This window comes from Hyperoodon ampullatus (genome assembly GCF_949752795.1).
Source record: "Hyperoodon ampullatus genome assembly, chromosome: 12".
Classification (NCBI taxonomy): Eukaryota; Metazoa; Chordata; class Mammalia; order Artiodactyla; family Ziphiidae; genus Hyperoodon; species Hyperoodon ampullatus.
The window spans coordinates 47,034,723-47,057,781 of NC_136925.1; the positions used below are offsets into that span (position 1 = coordinate 47,034,723).

At 37.5% G+C, this 23,059-nt stretch overlaps 1 protein-coding gene across 1 annotated transcript; it reads left to right on the plus strand.

Moving 5' to 3' along the window:
• Nucleotides 1-453: 453 nt before the first annotated feature.
• On the plus strand, nucleotides 454-16,959 carry LOC307061635 (nephrocan-like; the record flags this gene model as incomplete). Its single annotated transcript, XM_079716844.1, has 3 exons — nucleotides 454-642; nucleotides 7,082-7,983; nucleotides 16,512-16,959. The coding sequence occupies 3 exons, from the start codon at nucleotides 454-456 to the stop codon at nucleotides 16,957-16,959; spliced, it is 1,539 nt and encodes a 512-aa protein (XP_079572970.1).
• Nucleotides 16,960-23,059: the final 6,100 nt, after the last annotated feature.

A 23,059-nucleotide genomic window follows, 5' to 3' on the forward strand; every position in this document is an offset into this window, starting at 1 on the left:
TATTTTCCCATACTAGTTAATGTGAGAAGAAAACACCTGCCCGTTGCAGTTCCACAAAAATGGTTTTAATATAGGGTCACAGAAAATTCAAAGGTTTTATAGCCCACTATAAAACAGCCCTTTGTCTTTTCCCACTAATTCCTTAGTGTCACATTTAACAAAACAAGGAAACTACAGATAATAGAGGTGTTTGCAGATTAGCCTTCCAAGCCATAAATAACATAGGGTTTTGCTCACCTACAAATATTAAGGCAGCTTATCAATGTTTAAGCGCTTTCCTCTTTGTAATGGTCGCTAACATTTTAACCCAGGCAAATTGAGAATTTTTTCTTTCCTGTCTTCTTACATTGACAGAGTACACATTCATAAGATTCTATAATCAGATTTCACAGTATAAAGAGTGAGACATCACCTAAACACTCGCCTGCGACCTGAAAGGCCCTGTTTTGGAAGATGTGTCTGCTTTATGCTTTCTTTGTTTTGCTCTCTCTTAGCTATGGTTTCGATCCTAACTGTCCTGGAAGATGCAGCTGTGATTCAGAGCAGTCGGTGCAATGCTACAGGCTAACGGAGGTGCCGTCAGGTATTCCTTCCACCACCAAGAAGCTCTACGTCAGTCATAGCAAAATTCAGCACCTTCAGGTAATTACCCATTCTACACTCAAGTTACTGCAATTTTATTTTGTGAGATAGGGTGAGGGGCAAGTGTGGGTTTGTTAAACTTGATTTAAATAATCAAAACCTAAAGTGATGGTTATGAAGTCAGGTAGTTGCACTAGCTACCTGTTTGCTCTGTATACTGAGATGGGTATATGCTTCTGGATATTGCTTTTTAGGAAAGTAGCCCCCCAAAAATCGGAGTCTATAATTAATTTTTTATTTTCGAAAATTCTAATTATGTTGTTGCAGAGTAAAAGTAAAGAAATGACTCTTTTTTAACAAAAAGAGTTTGAGATCATATGGCCCCTTTGTCTCCCCATATTGAAAAGAAGTCCTTTTAGGGGAAAAGTAGTTTTGTATGTGCCATAGAAGGCAGATGATACTTAGAACATTATAAGACTATCAAGGTGAATGCAGCATATGAGAATTATTCATACAAACTCTACAAACCAGCCAGGCATCAGTGTCTTTGTGGAAACCTATACAGAAGAAATACGTGTTTTTGTTTTGCCACATTACTGCAATTCTCATTCTATGTGCTTTTAATTATGATGTCTATTTTCATGCTTACCTATTCAGAGGGCACTGAAAAGAGTGCTATAGATTTGTCTGACTTGTATAACACAAAGAAACTTTTAAAAAATTTTTACTTATTTATTTTTGGCTGCGTTGGGTCTTCGTTGCTGCGCGCAGGCTTCCTCTAGTTGCAGCGAGCAGGGGTCGCTCTTTGTTGCGGTGCGTGGGCTTCTCAGCGCGGTGGCTTCTTTTGTTGCCAAGCACAGGCTCTAGGCACGCGGGATTCAGTAGCTGTGGTGCACGGGCTTAGTTGCTCCATGGCATGTGGGATCCTCCAGGACCAGGGTTCAAACCCGTATCCCCTGCATTGGCAGGCGGATTCTTAACCACTGCGCCACCAGGGAAGCCCGAAACTTTTGTTTTTGACCTTTGGTATTTTGAAAGGCATCAAGAGACTAGAGTTCTCATTCTAGTTTTCTCATTAACTAGAGATAGAACTACCTTAGACAAGCAGTTAAAAAAATCTGCAGACCTCATTTGTTACCTTTATGACATGAGAAGGCTGGATTAGATTGGGGATCCCAGGAACTTTCTAGATGGAAAATTCTATGACTCTGAGTTTGCCTTTACTGGTCACTGCTTCTCCCTCATTGACCCAAATCTTAAGATAAGGAAATGCCTGCCTGTGATCCAGGTGCAGAGAGTCAGCTGGTGAATGTACTTTTCCTTCAAACAGAGACACTCCCCCCTCCCTTTTTATTTGGTTAAGAAATTTTAATGTAGGTGCACATAAACACAGGGAGTTTAAAGTATGTGGCATGGTATTTATTTCGAGGCTCAATAAGTACAATTGCCTGGTCATCATCTGTTTACCTTCCTCTTCCAATCCAGTAGTGCCTAATGCCAGAGAGCAGGTCTGACCCTGTCAGTTCTCAGCATTCAAGCAAGACACCTGGTTAAAGGGCAAGATGCTTAAATATTTGTCCTGAGGACTTGAGATACCGAGAGCTGGAGTATCAACTAAGCCTGGTAATGATCCCACACTGCTGCTTTGCAGCCAATAAGATGAAATTATGCCTCTCGTCACTTATTGGATGAGTTCATTTGTCATTGGTTTAAGTTCACTGAACAGCAATACTGCCACTTCCCTGACTTTAACCCAGTTAATTATCTCTAGGAAGCACAGTTCACAGCAGAAAGGTTGGTGAAAGAGAGGATTGTTTTGTGAAGGAAGTAGAAAGCTCTGACCAATAATCCTTCTCTTTTCTCTTTTAAAAATCCTTAGGCTTTAAATGACCATAGTTTACTTGCATTTGGTGAATGCAATGTATATTCTGTTTATTTGGTTTGAACTACAGAATTGGGTGCCTATATTTAAAGTAAAAAGTCTTAAAATGGATCTTCAGATTAATAGCGATAGAAATTATATATATACACACACACATATATGTGCACATATATACACATACATCACATATATGCACATATGCACAACATATATATATATATATATACACACACACACATATGTGTATATACACCACAATTTTAAATGTTTCAGTTACTTGTTTATATAATTCAACTGTCTTTGGGTCTGTGAATGCTGTGTTTGAGACTGGGGATAAAAGATGAAAAATTCAGTTCTAGGAGTTCCCTGGTGGCCTAGTGGTTAGGATTCTGGGCTTTCACTGCCATGGCCCAGGTTCAATCTCTGGTCAGGGAATTAAGATCCTGCAAGCCATGCAGCACAGCTGGGAAAAAAAATAAAAATTCATAGTTCCTACCCTCAAGAGGGACTTTATTTTCCATTTATCTGCAAAAATCCCTACTTCTTTGAGGTGCATGCCATCAGACTGTAACACTCTGTTCCTCTGTGTGTCTTATACTGTGCCCCTGGTCCCTTCCATACTGGCTCCTACTCTTCCTCTCCATCTTAAGTCCTGCATCTTTTGGTGTGCCTTCAGTGTCCAATATCCTAGTCCCATTCCTTGAACTCATAAAAAAGTATCTATCTACATTTCCACTTCACCACAGCCGTCTACTCTCTTGCTTATATCATAATCCTCATTATACCTGAAACTTCTGCACTCAAAAATCTTGAATTCCCATACCCACTCTCTGGTCATCATGTCCTTTCCCTTCAGCTGCCATACTCTGCACTTATCTTTCCACTTCACGGAGACATCTAATCCTAGATCTACCCACTTTCTCTCAGATAATCAGTTCATTTCTTATCTATCTTCTTTCCCTACCCCTTCCCTCTTTGCATCCCACAATTAATTATCTCAACACCTATTCAGCAAAGCCTCAGTCTTAGGGTGATCATTTTCCTTTGTTTCTCCTATATCTGGACAGCTGGGTGCTGCTGGAGAGGATTACACCTGGTGTCATATCCAAGATAGCTTTTACCAAACCCAAGGTCATGAAAATGTATGCCTATATTTTCTTCTAAGAGTTTTATAGTTTTAGCTCTAATGTTTAGAGGACAAATAGAAATGTCTTTATGGTGGCAGTCAATTAAAATAATTGCACTTTACATCTTTTGTGGAGAAAAGAAGCTACTTCAAATTCCTCTTGGGTAAGAAATATATAGTTTATCAACAAGTGGGGGAGGATTACAGATTCTTTTTATATTCTCTCCATACTTTCCAGATTTTTTAATTGTTTACAGAGAACAAGTGTTGCTTTGATCATCAGGAAAAAAATTCCAACATAGTTTACAAACTCCTTGCTGGCTTGGTTCACACATGTCTGAGGCAGTCACTGTGAGGGTGTGTGAGTTTCCTGTGTGCATTGGACCTATAAGGTGACTAAGAAAGGCAGGTAACCTTCTAATGCTTGAAGTAGGGCCTGCCCAGCATTAAAACCTGAAACAAAGCCTTTTCATGGGGAAACCAGCAGAAGTTGCCCCTCTACTCTATTTCATTTTACTTGGTTTGCTTTTTTTTTCCTTTTTAAACTTTTCTTATTATATAGTAACTTTTATTTACATAAGTATTAGGCTTACTAAACTGTACAACTGTGATGGCAGGAATTTTACTTAGCTGAGCTTCCTAAGCCTAATTGTTAACACCAAGCCATACTTGCCTTGCTTTTTAAGCAATGTTGAAAAACTGCCAGCAGCCCCAGGGTTAGCTGCAGGGCAAAAGCATCTCTTTCTACATCTCTTGAGTAAAACCCTGCTTAGGCCATGGAAATGGAAAAACAGGTCTGGCAGAATTTTTTTCCCTTTGTCAGCTCTGCAAACTCAACTGATAAGTTGAAAATCATTGGGTGTCTTCCTCACTGTTTGTGGCACCAGAACTCTATACTCTTCAGCTAAATGCATGTTATAAACACTAAGGTTAAAAATATATGTGTTGGGGTAAGGTAAACCTGGGTTGGAAGCCCAACTTTTCCACTTACTAGCAAGACATACTTGGACATTTTGTTTTGCCTTCTTGAGTTTACCTCATTGAAAAGGGAATAATCATGCTTACACATAGATCTTTGTAAAGATAAGGATAGTAAATACTTAGAAAATGGTGGCCATTTTAACTAATAATAATCAAAAGTAATCTGCATTGACCTGATAAAGAGCACAGGTTCTCTATGCTTAATAATAGGAAACAACTATTCATTGGATTCAGTTAAGAAAATGACCTATATTTACTATTAGCTAGTCTATATACTTTACAAATAGAAATGAAGACCAAGTGAAGCTCTAACACCACTCTTTGTCTAGTCCCCATAGAAATTGCCCATTCAGATCCATGTCTTCTCTGAGACTTGCTACATAGTCAGCAATCTTTTAAGGTCTGTGGTCACTCAGATAGAAGTAGAAGCATTTGCAACACCAAGGTCTTTTTGGGGGGAGATCAACAGTGCCAAAGGTGAAGAGCTATGTGTAGAGTCAAATATGACTTTACATGAAAGAAAGCCTAGAAAAAGGTACTTCAGAATGAAGAATAGATTAAACAACACTGAATCTTGGACAGGTCATTTAATTTTTTTTTTTTGGCCTCATTCCTTGTATGGAAGATTTGGACTAGATAATCTCTAAAATTTCTGCTTTTCTAAAACTCTATGATCTGTGTCCAGATCTTGAGTCTTTTTTGAAAAACATTAATTATAGACCACAGGCAATGGAAAGTGTATTAGAAAATGATGAGTTGAGGAAGAAAGGGCTTTGGAGTCCAATGGACTTTGTTGAAATTCTCAACTCTTTCAAGTTTGACGATACCAAACTTTCAGGGTTATTAGGAGAATTAATGATAACACATAAAAAAGTACTTGGGGGGCTTCCCTGGTGGCGCAGTAGTTGAGAGTCCGCCTGCCGGTGCAGGAGAAACGGGTTCGTGCCCCGGTCTGGGAGGATCCCACATGCCGCGGAGCGGCTGGGCCCGTGAGCCATGGCCGCTGGGCCTGTGCGTCCGGAGCCTGTGCTCCGCAACGGGAGAGGCCACAACAGTGAGAGGCCCACATACCGCAAAAAAAAAAAAAAAAGTACTTGGAACTTGTAGATGCTCAACAAATGCAAAAAAAAAAAGCTATTGATCTTGGGATTAAGACTAATTAATACATCTGATTAATCATTAAGAAAATATCAAATGTTAGTAGCAATATATAAGCCAAGGCAGCTATCAAAACTATTATAATTAAAAACATCTGTTTATGGAGTTTTTAACATGAGATTCTTCAACTAGAATATCATATATAGGAGATACTTTAAAATATACCATAATTCACATCACGTGTCTTCCCAGAATATAAATACCTGTAACAAATATGTGATGCAAAATTAACCCACTTTTAAGGTATTAATCATGTATTGATGTTACAAAAGAGCTCAACTTCACAATTAAATCAAACATTTAGAAACTGTAGATAGTAAGACATAAAAGTGTGCACTGAAAATTCCAGCTTAATTGAATTCTAAAGCAGGTTGAAAGTTTTGTGAAGATTTATCAAGCTCAGGAAAATCTGGAACAATTCCTCTTTTTGCCTAAACATGATTTTATTCTGAGAACCAAATACCAAATTACATCATCCTAGAAAAGAGGTGGATGTCCACCTAGGAGGAGTTTGGAGGATATGTGGAGAGATGGGGTGCTTGAACTTGCAAACCATGGAGAAAGTACAGCAGATTTGGTAATTTCTAAAATCTAGGAGAGGAATAGCATTAGGTCTGGGATATATGCATGAATGGACTCCTTGCTCTACAGAGATGGAGACACATGTATCCTGTTTGTTTCTTCATGAACCTGTTTCATCAGTGAAGCATAAATTGGCCGGTAGGAACAACGAGGCTAGTTTTCCAAACTATTATACAGTTGAAAATGTTTTTCTGATAGGCCCATTCTACTGATAGCAGTATCTAGGACATTAAATTTTTTTTACTTTTAATGCTTAAATCGTTAAAAAGGTAATTTATAATTTTAAAAAATCTAAACATTGCAAAATGTAGATAGATAATGAAAATTCCTTATAATTTTATCCCCTAGAGTTAGAAGCTCTAGTTAATAGTTTGGTGAAATATTTCCAGATTGTTTCTTTTTTGGCTATTACATGATGATGCAACCAAGAACACCCTATTGCATAAATCATTGTGCAATTTGTAAGTACTTCTACCTAGAAGTAAATTTGCTGGGTCAAAGAATACGCAGCAAAAGTTGGCCAACTTTATGGCTACCAATAGTGTGTGAAAGTGCTTAAAATATTTTAGACATTTTATACTGTTAACAAGTGAATAAAAATGGTCAGAATCTGAGTTTCTATCCTCTTCCAAGAGATTTTTATATAGATCCTGAAGGGAAATCTGAAGTATCATTAGTATTGAATGATAATGTATATGGCTTTTTTTTTCTTACAATAATCCTAACTTACTGCTTTTCTCCCCCATTCCCCATCCCTGCATTTTTTGTAGCTGTCTAACTTCACCCAAATGTCAGCTCTAGAAGATTTTATTCTGCTGGCCAGTGGAACAGAGTCGGTAGAAAATGACACTTTCAAGACTTTGAGTACTTTGAAGACCTTGGAACTCTGGAAAAATAAGTTAAGACAGGTCCCCAGTGCTCTCCCAGCCAGTCTTGAAGTGTTAAAACTAAATGATAATTCAATATATGCCCTTCACGGATCTGATTTTGAAGGACTGAAGAAATTAAAAATCCTTGAACTGAAAAACAATCTGATCTCTTCTCTCCCTCCCAGCATGCTCTCCTCTCTTGTCAGTTTGCAAAGCTTGGCGTTGGACAGCAACAATATCGAGTCTGTGAATGGACCACTGGCACTTCCCCATCTGAAACATCTGAGCATGGAGAATAATAAGCTACATCTCATACCAGCTAGCTTCTTCACTTCTCTTCAGTCTTTGCAGTTTCTCAGTTTCAGTAGTAACTTTCTGACTAAAATTCCTATTAACCTGCCTAAATCCTTGCTCTCACTAAAAATGGAGAGAAACCGGCTCAAAGTGGTAAGGTTTCGAGATATGAAACATTTGGAGAATCTTTCGCATCTTTACCTGTCAGAAAACTCACTCTCTTCCATCGATGGGGCACAGCTCCTTGCCAATTTAACTACCCTTGAGCTGTCCCGAAACCAACTTCAAACGTTGCCCCTCAGACTACCAGCAAGGCTACAAAAGCTTGATATCAGCAACAATCTGATTCAGAAAGTTACAGCACAAGACTTCCAGGACGTCCGAGATTTGAAACATTTGTTTCTGGACAACAACATTGTCAGCTTGTTTGAAGCTGGAGCCCTGCAAAGGTGTTCCCAGCTCTCCAACCTGGCCCTGGAGCAGAACCTGCTCTTGTCTATACCTCTACGGTAAGTAAGCGTTTTCATTTACAGTAACAACTAAAAAAGTTTTCCAAAAACTGGGACAACTAAGTACATTATACAAGCAAGAAAAGTCATCCAAGCAAACATAAAGTATCTGATCAAGGCTATCCAAGGGTTCAGGGGTGGAAGATTTAAACAGGGGTTTGGAATCTCCAGCCCTCAAGCTGACCCCTGCACTAACTTAACTTATCTTGCCTGTAGGACAAGACACCAACAGGGGACATCTGTATTTGAAAATATGCAATGTCACTTTGGGGACGTATGGTAACAAACATCGTAGGGGGATGTTACTTGTAAAACTGTGTTCTGGTTTCTAAGTATATGGCCTGGATCTAGCAACAGGCTGATTAGGCATGTGCTTAACCATTAGCAAAGCAGGACACCAGGAAAAAATGAGGTGGGGCGGGGTGGGGGGGAATGTAGTAAGACATTTATGTTTTAAAAAAGCATTGAAGTAGTATTTATGGGGAAAAAATCAAAACTCTGTAATCTAACATTGTATTTATTTTGAATTATGTATTGGGAACCTCATGTTCTTCTCAGTGCTGTGATTTTTAAAGGGCTTAAGGGATGCTGCTTATTTCTCTGGGTGTCTGTCTGTGAGTGTGTGAGACAATTTGTGTCCATCTTACTTTCTGTTTTTGGTTGTTTCTTCTGTTCTCTTTCTCTCTCACACAAACACACACACCCTCATACTCTGACACTTAATTTCTCTTCCAAATATCCCTCCTTCTATACCCAACCCACTGTACCTGTTCCCCCTAACCAGTCATAATCTATAACTAATGTACATGCTTACATTAATTGATCCTATTTATTTAAACTTTATCACATGTTCCACATTTTAAAGTAGAATTAAAAAACAGTAGAATAAGTACTATTATTCTCCTAAAAAAGATATTATGTTGCTTATTAAATGTGTCTATCAGTGGATTTTTTTCCTTTCAGCACTATAGAAAAAAAGGCTTCCTGCCCTATTATTATCATCAAATTTCTCATAATTAATGTACCAGCTTCTGGCTTCTGTAGAATCCTGTGGTGCTTGATTTACTTATTATCAGTGTTCATTATGATAATTTTTCTTATCAATGAGAAAGGAAAAAATTATCTGATATGGACAGATGTTCATTTTTTTTGCACTGTACCCAATGCAAAACATCAAAAGGTGATTTTTCGAACTGAAATCAGTATTTTAAATTATATATTGAGGATGATTTGAAAGTAATCAATTTCTCTTAATGCCTAAGCATGTGCATACAATTAATTTAATTCAACAAGTATGTTTTGAGCATTCACCATGTGCCAGGTACTTTACCAGGCACTTGGGATACATCAGTGTAACAAAAGAGGTAAAACTTCTTGTTCTGTACAGCTTAAATTCTAGCAGGGAAAGAGTGACAACATAATATGTAAGTAAAGTATATAATATTTAGATAGTGTTAGGTGTTATAATTAACAACAAAAAGGGGCAGGATTACCAGGTTCAGGACTACAGTGAACGAGGGTGGCTGGTTGCAATTTTCAATAAGGTAGCATGGTAACCCTCCTGAAAAGGTAAGCTCTGAGCAAAGACTGGAAGGAGGTGAGGGATTTAGCTGTGAAGCTGTCTGGGGGAAAAAGTGTTCTAGACAGAACAGCCCTGAAGGCAAGAACATGCGGGCAGTATTTCAGGACTCTAATTCTTGTTGTTATTTAAATAATTTCTCTACTATGTTCAAGCCTTATTTTCTATTACTACATGCTCCTCCTCCAAACAAAAAATCGTGTATAAAAAAAAACTCATGGGGCTTCCCTGGTGGTGCAGTGGTTGAGACTCCGCCTGCCGATGCTGGGGACATGGGTTCATGCCCCGGTCTGGAAAGATCCCAGATGCCGCGGAGCGGCTGGGCCCGTGAGCCATGGCCGCTGAGCCTGCGCGTCTGGAGCCTGTGCTCCGCAACGGGAGAGACCACAACAGTGAGAGGCCCGCGTACCGCAAAAAAACAAAACAAACAAACAAACAAAAACAAAACAAAACAAACAAACAAAACTCATCAAACAGGTTAGGGAGTGACTGTATCACAGAAGGGTTCTCAGCAGGCTATGACAGCCACGGACAAAACTGTGAACTCGGTGGGCTTTTCTATTCGGGTGACCTTTAGAAAGCATTTGGTGAAGTAATCCTGCTAAGTTTAATGAGTGAAAAATAGCTTAATTATTTACTCCTGCCAGGGTATTTGTGTTTTAATAAGTGACTACAGAAAGCACAAAGTTTCTACCCAACAGAGTGTATAATGGAATTGCAAGCCTGAGCTAACCCTAATTTTCAAGTCTGACTTTACGATGGATTATCTGGAGAACTTTTAAAAAGCCTACCCATGCCTAGACCTCATTTCAAACCAATTAAATCAGACACCCTAGGGTTGTGGCCCAGGCATCGGTATTTTTTAAAAGCTCCCCAGATGAATTTAATGTGTAGCCAGGTTTGAGAACTACTGGGAAAGGACAATGGGGCAAGAAACAAGATACCAGGGGTCTTTTCCTATGAGGCTTAAATGAAACAACACAACTGTCTGCTTTGTCAAAGAACCTGGCCTGTTATGAGGCCCACATACCGCAAAAAAAAAAAAAAAAATATATATATATATATATATAGCCCATTTGCCTAAATATGCTAACTGAGATAGAAACAATACCTAACATTTATTAAGTGCTTACTAAGCTCAGCAGTGAATGAATATACATGTTATTCCCTGTTACTCCCTTACAACAATCCTGTGAAGGTAGGTACGCTGTTTTACCTATTATTTTACAGATTAGAAATTAAGGTTAAGAGGTATCAAGAAACTTGCTGGAAGTCACATGGTCAATAAATTTTGGAGTCAGGGTTAAACACAGTAGTCTAACCCCAGGACCTGGGAATTTTAGGCACTGCACCCTCGCCCTCTGAGGTTTACTCTGCTATCAACAATACACTCCACTACTTGGAATTTAGTCTACCCAAGACCTGGGTCTTGCTTCTTGCTGCTTCTCATTTCACCAAGCTGCAGCTCGGGGAACAAATATAAGTTACATCACCCCTTCTTTATTCACAATCTGGATAATTGAAATCCAGAATAGCTTTCTACAACCTGATGAAGCCAGTCAGCATTTTCTCTTACTCAAGTGCCATCTACAGACAAAATGGGGGTGTGCCCCTTTTTTACTATAAAAAGCGACACTGCCGAAAGAAGAAATAGCATTTCTAGACACATGTTTGTCTTAAAATCAGGGCTACCTTTTTGTATAAATCAGACTTATAAAGATAAATTATATGAAAGCAATAAATGACTACCCAAAGGTCACAGAAGGAGGAAATTACTGATTTCTCTTACAGTGCCATTTTGGTTATCCATAGAAACATGAAAGAAAAAAAAAGGTACTCCTAAGACCAGGTACAGTTTTTGGCTGCCCAGCCCAGAACTGAATAACTGTATTTGTTTAAAAGAAAGCTTGGCTTGCTCATTTTCATTACTAACATTTTTATATAACTTCTGTGTACTGAGCACTTTCATCTATATAGTGGAAAATCAGAAGCTTTAAAGAGCTAAATAACTTACCTAAAGTCACATGCTGGTGAATAGAATAGCCAAAGTTAGAACTCGAGTCTTAATAAGTAGACTTGACTCTTTGGTTTACTCCGCCGTATCTTTCATCCGCTGTACTCCCTGTACTCTCAATAGTTACAGAGTCCCGCTTACCGCCTCACCACCTATTAACAGGCCATTTTTCCTTGAAAAAAAAAAAAGATATGCATAAGAGATTTTCTGTATAACTTTAAGAGATGTACCTTGTATAAGCTGGTGTGTGCACAAAATTACATTGTCTTAGGGATTAACTTCAAATTCAATTTAAACTGTGGATACCAATTTGAAAATTGTTAGTGGTATTCACAGTAAACCAACTGAGAGAAATGTCTTTGCAGAAGCTTTTATCAAACTGTTGAAATGTGTGAAGTGATTTTCTCTGGTAAATTAATCTGCTTTGTTAGGTAAATTTAATTCCAATGAAAAAGAAAGCACTTTAAACAAGTAAGACTTTAAAATACTCAAAAGCACAAGTACTTATGTATGTATATGTATTATATGGTTTAGGAGAGGAATACAAATATAAAATACATGAACATAAATATATATAAATATAAAATGTAAGTATCAAAGAAAAAAAACAAGGGCAAAATTTAGGTTAAGTGCCAATAACCTAAAAGATTAACGTTTCAGGGGTTTCCCTGGTGGCGCAGTGGTTGAGAGAGCGCCTGCCGATGCAGGGGACGTGGGTTCGTGCCCCGGTCCAGGAAGATCCCACATGCCACGGACCGGCTGGGCCCGTGAGCCATTGCCGCTGAGCCTGCGCATCTGGAGCCTGTGCTCCGCAATGGGAGAGGCCACAACAGTGAGAGGCCCGAGTACCGCAAAAAAAAAAAAAAAAAAGATTAACGTTTCAGAATGAAATTCATATAAGAATAATACTATAACAAACAAAAGGTAATATTGTCATAAAATATGTTTAAATTCATTTGCTTTTTTCTCTTTGACATAGCAATCATGTGACGGGGACCACCACAAAAAAAATCACTAAATACTAAAAAGAATGAAATGTACATCTAATATGTTCACACTGTATGAAGATAGCATTCAGATGGTATTTCAAGGGACTTTTTTTCCTATAAAGCTTTCTCACTTCTTGTACTTCACAAAGAGAATAGCACTTAATATAAAGTTGTTGACTAGCAGAAAGATTTTCAGTTCACAATTGTGATTATTATTTATTTTTTATCAACAGGTGTTAGCATGACATTTTTCAAATTGGTATCCACAGTTAAAAATTTTTTTCCTGATTATAAAGAAATAACTGTTCAAGTTGAAAACTTAGTGTGCTGAAAAATAAAAAAGTCACCCATAACTGTTCAACCAGAACCTATGCCTAGCGATAATTTGTTTTTATGTATTTGAGATCAGTCAACTTTTTTTCTATTTTTTCCATTTAACATTATAGTGTGGTTTTTCTCTCCATTTTCCCTTTTCTATTTTTTCCAAGTATCACTATGGACCCAGGGATCTTAATTCATTCAGTGTGTTATGATCATTTATAGTTGCTAGTCTCTTTTGATGCTCAAATTTCCCCAAATTTGGCTAGTGGGAGCCCCTCCAAGCTGGTTCTTATGTTCATGAGACATGATTCCATTACCTCTCTTTTTTAAAAATTGTGGTAAAATACACATAACATAAAATTTATGTGTACAATTATTAATTTTTACGTGTACAATTCAATATTGTTAAGTATCTTCACATTGTTGTGCAACCAGTCTCCAGAACTTTTTCATCTTGCAAAACCGAAACTCTGCACCCATTAAACAACTCCTCATTTCTCTCCTCCCCTCACCCCCTGACAACCACCATTCTACTTCCTGTTTCTATGAATCTGACTACTCTAGATATCTTATGTAATAAGTAATCATATCTTATGTAATAAGGAATCATACAGTAGTTACCTTTTTGTGACAGGCTTTTTTCATTTAGCATAATATCCTTATTCATGTTGTAGCATGCGTCAGAATTTCCTTCCTTTCAAGGCTGAATAATATTCCATTGTATGTACTTGTATTTTGTATTTTGCTTATTCATTCATCCATCAGTGGGCACTTGGATTGCTTCCACATTTTAACTATTGTGAATTCAATATGGTAGTATAACATGGGTGTATAAATGTCTCTTTGAGACCTTGCTTTCAATTCTTTTGGGTATATATGCAGAAGTGTAATTGCTGGATCATATGCAAGTATAGTTTTAATTTTGGGGGGAACCACCCATATTGTGTTCCATATTGACTGTACCATTTTACACTCCCATCAACAGGGTACAAAGCTTCCAATTTCTCCACATTCTTGTTAACACTTGTTATTTTCTGGATTTTTGATAGCAACCATCATGATAGGTGTTACACTAATCTTTGAACACTTCATTGCATTCCAGTTCAGACATTTCACCTTACCTTGCCCCAGACATGGAATTAGCCATTTTTCCAAGAAGTCTTGCTTCTTTTTTTTTTTAATTTTATCGAAGTATAGTTGATTTATAATGTTGTGTTAATTTCTGCTGTCCTGCAAAGTGATTCAGTTATACATATATATATTCCTTTCCATATTTTTTCCATTATAGTTTATCACAGGATATTGATTATAGTTCCCTGTGTTAAACAGTAGGAACTTGTTGTTTATTGAAGCCTTGCTTCTTTTAAGTAGAGACTGGAATTCTGAAACTAGGATGTGTGTGTTCAGTGAGCTTATGCTATTGGGATCACATTGCTACTAGTGTGTAATATTGCTTTTAGGTTCTTTCAGTATACAGAGATAGAAGATATATATTTTTTTAAATCATAAATTCACATTGGTATTTCCAATTCATATTAACATTAGAGAGAGCTTTTTCTTCTCTTATTTTATATTTGTATCTTTTTCTCTTACAATGAAAATCTTGGCTCCTAATAAGATTGATATGTTTATTTATTTTCTTTATCTTACAGTATTCATTAAAAAGTTTCGAAATTGTATTACTAAGAAATATACTGCGAGAAATTTCTTTGCAGATCCTTTTGTCTTTAGAGTCTAAGGCTTAGCTATCTCTACTAATGCTATTCAGAGTACATTTTCCTTATTTTATATGGCTACATTACCAACATAAACATTCGATTAGTTAATTAGATTTGTTTGTTTTGGCTTGTGTTCAATTTTAGGGCTTGGTTTTGTTTTTATTTGTTTTAAGTAAAACGTTAACATGATTCAAAAGTTAAAACCATAAGGAACCAAACACTCCCTATAAGTAAATATTTTAATTCACTTCTGGTTTATCTTTTTTCTTTTTTTCAAAGACAAGCAAAATGTGTACATGTATTCTTATTTCCCTCTTACACAAAAACTAAGATACTACATACACTATTCCACTTCTTTTTTTTTTCCCCCTTTAACAATACTTTCTAGAAATCATTTTATGGGTAATTCATAGAGACCAGCCTCTTTCTTTTTCAAGGCTGCATAGTAGTTCTTTACTGTTGTACTGGGTTGTTTACAGTCTTTTGCTATTATAAATAATACCATAAGAAATACACATGTGCTGTTTTATGTTTGTGGATATAAAATATGGATATGTTTGTGGATATAAAATATCACATCTTCAGAGATTTTACCTAGAAATGAAATTGCTGGGTCGAAGGGTAAATGCACGTTATTTTGTTAGGCTTTGCTAAATTCTCCACAGGAGCTGTGCCATTTTCAGCTCCCACCGAGCTATGTATGAGATTGTCTGCTTCTTCATGGCTTTGCCCACAGAATGTTTTGCTAGGGATTAAGATTTTTTACCAATCTGATAGGTGAGAAATGGAATCTCTGTGTGGTTTTTTTCTTCATTTCTCTATTCTGAGTATGGCTGAAGACTTAAAGGCTTTGCTTTTATGTGGATTTCCATTCATACTTTATGCTCACTTTCAGACTTATTTTAAAACCTTTTCTTCTCAACTTGTAAGAGTCCTTTACATATTAGGGAGATTGGCTCTTTCTCTGGGATATAAAGTGCAGATATTTCCCCCAGTTTATCATTTGTTTTTTGACCTTGCATATGTCTTTTGCCATACACAATTTCTTTTTCTATGATTTTTAATGTAGTTGATTTATTGATCTTTTATAGCTTCTGGATTTTTAAGCCAGGCTTAAAAGGCTTTATATAGAACTGGTATTTTTAAAATTATTTGAAAATATGGTTTTTATGATCACATAATAGTCCATTATCTCTTAATTTCCATATTAGTGGACATTAGCCCTTTATCATTTTTTTGCTGTTATAAATATGATCAAATATATGACAAACATATTTTAAAATAAATCTCTATTCACTTCTATTATCTCCTACACTGAAAGGCATGACGTTATTTAAATTCGATACATGTTACCAAATTGTTTCCAAAATGGTACCACTTTATACTCCCACTAGCAGAGTTTAAGTTCTTACCTCACTACACCCTCATCAGAAATGAATTTTAAAATGTAAATTCAAAATGATGCTCTAATTTCTAACATTGCATCATTTTTCATTACCTTTTATATTCATGAAGAACAACGTTTTTCATATTTTTATTCAATATTTTTACCTTTCCTATAAATTATTGATTCATGGCATCTGCCAACTAAAAAGTTGGAAACTTACTATTTTCCTTATCAATTTGTTACATGATCCAATTTGAAATGAAAAATTAAAGAGTTTTATGGCTAGGAACCAGAAAAATCAGAGGGCTAGAAAATAAGACCTATGAGAAAGTGTTAAGGACCTATAGACACGACTGAGGTTTGCACTTTTAATTAACTTTACAAAATAAAGCTAGTTTTCTAGCTTCAGAGGGAACAGAATGGTACAGAAAAGGTGGGTGTTGCTCAATCTGAGTTGCCTAGGCAGTTATGGAATGATGGTCACAGCCTCCTCTCACATCCTGTTTCCATGCTTTTGCAGGCTCCCAGCAACCTTAGCAAGGCTGGACCTAAAAGGCAATGCCATCCAGGATATTGCTGAGAGGGAGCTCAAGGATCTGAAGCAGCTTCAAGTTCTAAACCTTAGGAACAACAAGATCTCTGCCTTAGACCTCAAAGCCTTGGAGGTGTTGCCTCGCCTCAGGCACCTGTATCTGGATGGAAATCCGTGGAATTGCACCTGCAGTCTCCTGAGAGCCAGGGAGGTCCTGAAGGCCAAGGGCACAGATGTGAGGGGAGGACAATGTGCAGCACCAGCTGAACGACAAGGGGAGAGCTGGATGTCTTCCAAGAAGATAATGAGGCAATGTGAGCATCACTTGCATCTGACCGAGAAAAGCAAAGAGACCAAAAAGAAACCAAAGCCTGAAGAGCACTCCAGCATCAGAATCAATGTGGATGATGATTATTATGATTATGAGATAGATTAAGGATGAGCTTAGTTTACAGTTTAGAAAAAGGTTTTGTTTCTTTCTTTTTTTAAAATAGACTTCATTTTTAGAGCAGTTTTAGGTTCATAGCAGAATTGAGAGGAAGGTACAGAGATTTCCTATATACCTCCTACCCCTACACAAACATAGCCTCCCCCATTACAACATGTCCCACCAGAATGGAACATTTGTTACAGCTGATGGATCTCTATTGACAGGTCATAATCACCTAAAGTCCATAGTTTACATTAGGGTTCACTCTTGGTGTTGTACATACTCTGGGTTTGGACAAATATATAATGACATGTATTTACCACTATAATATCACACAGAGTAGTTTCACTGCCCTAAAAATCCTCTGTGCTCCAGAAAAAAAGTTTTTTAATGTTCAATATCTTAAGCAGAAATATATAATACATTTAGATATACAAGATTCTTTTTATCAGTTTTTCTCTTTCTTTTTAAGAATGAAGTGAGGGTTAAGACAAGTTGAGGTGGGGGGGAAGTAGAAACGAATGGTCAGAAGATGTAAGATTCCTTCCATGTTAAAAGTAATTTGTTTGTATTTTATACTGAAACCTAGACAAATAGTAATGCCCAATAAAATCTCTATCTAACTAACTTCCTGCAAATAGAGTAGTTCATTTTATCAAATAAAAAGTGATGATTTTGTGTATGAAGCTGGTACCTATAGACCTACACTACAGGCTTTTGTTTATAAGTAATAAAAACTGACTCCAACTTAAGCAAGAAAGAATTTATTGGAAAGGTTGGGAATAGCTCACAGAATCAAAGGAAAATCTGGAGAATCTGGAAAGGATGGGGATCAGACCTGCTCCTGGGCCCCAGGCAGAAGAAGTCATGAAGAGTCCCTAAGCTTCTTCAGGGTTCTCTGCAGAATGAAGTGTTCCCGCTATTAGCAGCCTTAGCTTCCCTCTTCTCAAGAGTCACATCCCCAGAGGGAAAGGCTAATTGTTCCAGCTTGAGTCACATGTTTGCCTTTGGCTAAGGGACAGTAGCCAAGGCTACTCTTTGACAGTCTCACCAAGACCAAAGAGAAACCAGAAGGGGAAATGTAAACTGGCACTGTAATTATCACAGATGTCCCTACAATAGCCTTCCTGAAAAGAGCTGTGCTCTGGTTACATTCAGTTTTCTCCAAGGACCAGAATCCCTGCAGTGCCTTTCTTTTGATTAACTGCATGCTTTTGAGAGTTGCCTGATTGGGGACAGAGGTGTGACTGTAGAATAATTTTTTTTCCTCTCTATCAATCTACTTGTGAAAATGATCTACTTGCAAATAAATCTAAAACCCCATCCAAATCAGTTGCTGTTCTAATTAGTAAGACTTATCAGCTGTAGTATTTTACAAGGCTTTTCATCAAAATATCCCCAATGGCAGAGAAAGAAACAGTAGAGATTTGAGTGGATGAGCAAAGATGCCCATCAGAAACTAAAACTTTCTCCAGAGTGCCATGTTTTAGCTTAAACTTCTGTGCAAATTTTACATTACTTGCTTTATGTCCATATTTTCTTCTCCCCAAATCTTTATAACATTGATAATCCTTGGAGAAAAGCCTGTTAATATTGTGGTTTCTAGTACTTCTTGGCATATTGACAGATATCCCAAGTATGTATGCACAGATGCACAGAAATAAGGGAACTCATGTGATTTTCCTTGCTATCGTGTGGGGCTTCAATTCTTCTAATGTGTTAGACCACAGTTCTCTCTAACAAAGATTAATGATGCTTGATGTGTAATCATTTACACCCACTGACATTGCCTGGCTATTTATAATCAGAATTCTCAAGCTGTGAGTGCCCTGAGACAGAATCTAGTCTTTTACAGGTGAGGGAGCTCAGGCTTATAGGGGTGAAGTGACTGTCAGGTTCACACATATAGGAAGTGGCAGAACCAGAACTGATTGCACCTGGGTCAATCAATTTTTTATTTTGGTCCAGTACTCTTTCTCCTATAGCATTCAAAGCTACGTAAGATTCCCATAGCACATTCTACTCACAAACAACGTCTAGAATGGTAATAGGTTCAATAAAGTATTTGTATTCATCTGCTTGGGCAGCCATAACAAAATGCCACGGGCTGGGTGACTTAAACAACAGAAAATTAGTTCTGGAAGCTAGAAGCCCAAGATCAAGATGCTGTAAGGGCTGGATTTTGGTGAGGCCTCTCTTCCTCAATTGCAGAGAACTGCCTTCTCACCGTGTCCACACATGGCCTCTCGTCTGTGTGCACACACATGGAAAGAGGAGATATCTCTGGTGTCTCTTCTTCTTAGGACACCAGTCCTGTTAAATTAAGGCCCCACCTTTTTGACCTCACTTGACATTCATTACCTCCCTAGTGGTCTTATCTCCAAATACAATCACATTGGAGGTTAAGGCTTAACATATGAAGGAATCTTGGTGGGCACAGTTCAGTCCATGACAGTTTCCTTCCTTCCTTCCTTCCTTCCTTCCTTCCTTCCTTCCTTCCTTCCTTCCTTCCTTTCTCTCTCTCTCCCCTCCCTCTCTCCCTCTCTCTCTCTCTTTCTTTCCTTTCTTTCTTTCTCTTTCTTTCTTTCTTTTTCTCTACCTATTTATCTCAATTTCTGGCTCTTGATTTAAGTTTTTTGATGAATTTACACACAAAAAAGAAAAAGATAAAAGGTGGAAAGGACAAAGAAAGGGATAAGGAAATTTTAAGGCCCAATTATTATATTTTGACACTTATGAAGAGATTTTTAAAAATCAGATAATTAGCTATTAATCATGGAAAACAGCTAGAGACCAGGGTTGAGATACAGGACAAGTGAAATTTGGAAGGGAGAATAAAGTATGGAATATGAGATACTGATTCACAATCCTAGAAGGTGGGTGTAGGTTGAGTGTCACTGGAGTTGGAGAAGGGGCAGTCACCTGGGCACATGCCTGAGAAAAGGGTTACTTGGTAGGTAAAGAAAAGGGTAGATAAACTGTCAGACACCAGTCTTCCTTCTGTTAACTTCCAGTGCCTCTGTTTCTTCATCTGTAAAATGGGTATTACATACTACCTCCCAGAGTTAATTCTTTTGAATTAAACCTATATGGAAGAAAGTCATTTTCCTAACTACCCAATAATTTGCAAACCTGCCTCTCTCTCCAAATGGAGACCTTGCTCTATACTCCAGGTGCCAATCATATGGTGGCATCTGTAAATGGCACCTGCTAGGGTTATGCAGTGGCCAGCGTGTGTCCATACTGAAGCCCTTCTCTTCCCTCACTGGGTCTTCCCAACAATTCAAATCATGCCTGTTTAGTCCTGCCAAGCGTCAGAACCGAGCCACTCACTGCCTGGTCACACACTTCCTACTGGCTGCTCCCTTGGCAATACAAATCCTGGTTGAAGACTTTAAATTGCGCCCGGTAAGGGCTTGATTGTTCTCAGATAAAAGACCAGTCTCCCGCTCAGCCCTTGGGGAAGGCGGCGAGAACTTCATCACAGTTTGGAACCCCAGAAGGAATAACTGAACTGAGTAAATCTGAAAAGAAAGCACTGGTGCTCCTTTTTGGCACACGCTCACATGGTCACACGCGAATATACTGCTTTTTTTGTTTCCCCAATTTTGATGACTTATTTATTTACTTAAAGATTGTTCTATAGCCATGTTCTTTCCCCCGCCCCCCGAATAAACTGCTTTTATCAGAGCTGATATTTTCATTCAGGAGCATTTTTAGTTTCTACTCAGAATTGCTTAGAATTTATAAAGTTTAAAGAGTTTTTCCCTACAGACTTTATAAATTTCTTTTATGCCATACATGCAACAGCAGGAAAGTGTAAACTTGTCTTCTTTTGATATGTAGGCTTTCTGCTAATGCCTTGGCAACGGGGTTCACAAGTCTTCTCAAAAATCTCTGCTTGGTTGCACCTGTGAATGCCTCCCTCACTTCAGAGGGAGGAGGTTCATGGATGTCCTGGTTTTAGATGGGAACTATGTCTTCAAGGCTGATGCTGGGAAAATCCTCCTTCCTCTGAAGGAGGCCTTCTTTTTTTTCCTCTATAGTTTTTTTTTTTTTTTTTTTACTAGATCCCATCATCAAAAAATGCTCTGGTATTGAGGCTATAGCCCAAAATTCTCCTTTTTCTAAAACAGGCATTCATATGTGTGTGTGTGTGTATGTGTGTGTGTGTGTGTGTGTACATGTGTGTGTGTAAGGAGTGAAGGTTGGATGGGGTGGGTTTGTTGACATTTAACTGTTTCATACCTTTTATATATAGGTTATATAGAATTCACCAGCCCTGAGAAACTGAATGATAATAATGATTTTTGTTAAGTTCTAGTTTGCCAGGGGTCATGGTTCAGTTATGTCATTCATCACTTGGTTAATTAGATATTTTGCTCTTAGCTAAATTTGCTTAAACAAATATGTACCCAAATGAAATAATTACTATCTTTACAAGTCAGCCAGAAACTTGATGTTTTCGCATCATATAATTATGCAGTGAATGCTAAAAATTGGATTTTTGCCAGATTATCAGTCTGAAACCTCAGGGAATGGTAAAAGTGTCCAAAAGCACAGTTTTATGAGAATAAACTTCATGGAACTGCCATCATTCCAGTAACAATAATGGCTCATCTTAACATTTTGATTGAGGAACATCACTAGCACTATCTCTGAGCCCTAGGTTTGCCTGTATTCTGGATAGTATCTGGTTTTGACAGGGAATAACTGTTATGATGGATTCCCCTATCTTTCTTTCTCTCTAAGGCAAAATATTGTTTCTAATATTCTCTGTAAGCTTTCACAAAACACTGTTTTTAGGAATCCAGTATAAAGGGTTTGATTTAATAGCCATTATGCAACGTTCAAGACAGTAAGTGACAATTGCCTTTAGAGTGATCCCAATCTATCTTAGTTTCCAGAAAATACTTAATATAGTCCTTCCTTCCCCGCCTTCTCTCCCCACAACACAAACCCTCACAAGCTCCCCGACCCAGGGTTGGATCATTGTTATTCAGGCTTATAGTACTCATTTCTGCTTTAGAACTTATCAACCACATTTTCCTTTCTTAAGAAATCACAAGTGCCACTGAAAATAATACTGTCTAAAGAGACAAAATATAGTCCACGTATCATATGAAAAGTAGCTCATGATAATTATTCATTTGGAAATGGAATTCCTAAATAAGATCCCTGTGCTGCAGACTATGTGTATTTTTTTAAATTAGAAAAAAATTTAAAGGTTACTTTCCATTTACAGGTATTAAAAAATATTGGCTATATTCCCCGAGTTGTACAATACATCCTTGAACCTATCTTACTGATCAGCCATAAAGAAGTTCAAAATTTTGCCATTTGCAGCAACATGGGTGGACTTGGAGGGCATTACAGTGTAATAAGTCAGACAGAGAAAGATAAATACTGTATGATATCACTTATATGTGGAATCTAAAAAATACAACAAGCTGGTGACTATAACAAAAAAGAAGCAGACTCAGAAATAGAGAGCAAACGCGTGGTTACCAGTAGGAGTCGGGGGAAGGGCAGAGTAGGGGTGGGAGAGTGGGAGGTACAGACTTTTGAGTGTAAGACAGGCTATGTGTATTTTTAATTATAACTGATACCAACAGATTATTCTACAAAGATTACTTCCTTCCAATGTTGTATAAGCTTAACAGCAATGTTTATAGATACTTGTTTCTAAACAAGCATCAGCATTTAGCCTCAGTCTTTACATTTTGCCCATCTGACTGGTGAAAAAACTGTATCTCATTGTTTTGATTTTCACTTTCCCGACTACTAGTGAGGTTGAGCATGTTTTTTATATATTTGTTTGCCTTTACGTTTCCTCTTCTGTTTATGACCTGTTCATATACGTTGCTCATTTTTAAAAATTCAGTTCTTTTTTTTAGTCTAAAAATCAGTGTGCAGGGTTGCTTTGTATAGCAGAGATATTATCTCTATTTTGTCAGCTATATTACGCATAGTTTCTCCCAGACCATCATTCTTCTTTCAGCTTGGTTTATGATGTCTTTTGCCTTACAGAAAATTTTAACCTTCAGTCAAATCAGTCAATCTTTTATGTATAAAGTATAAACATGTATGTATATGTACACACACT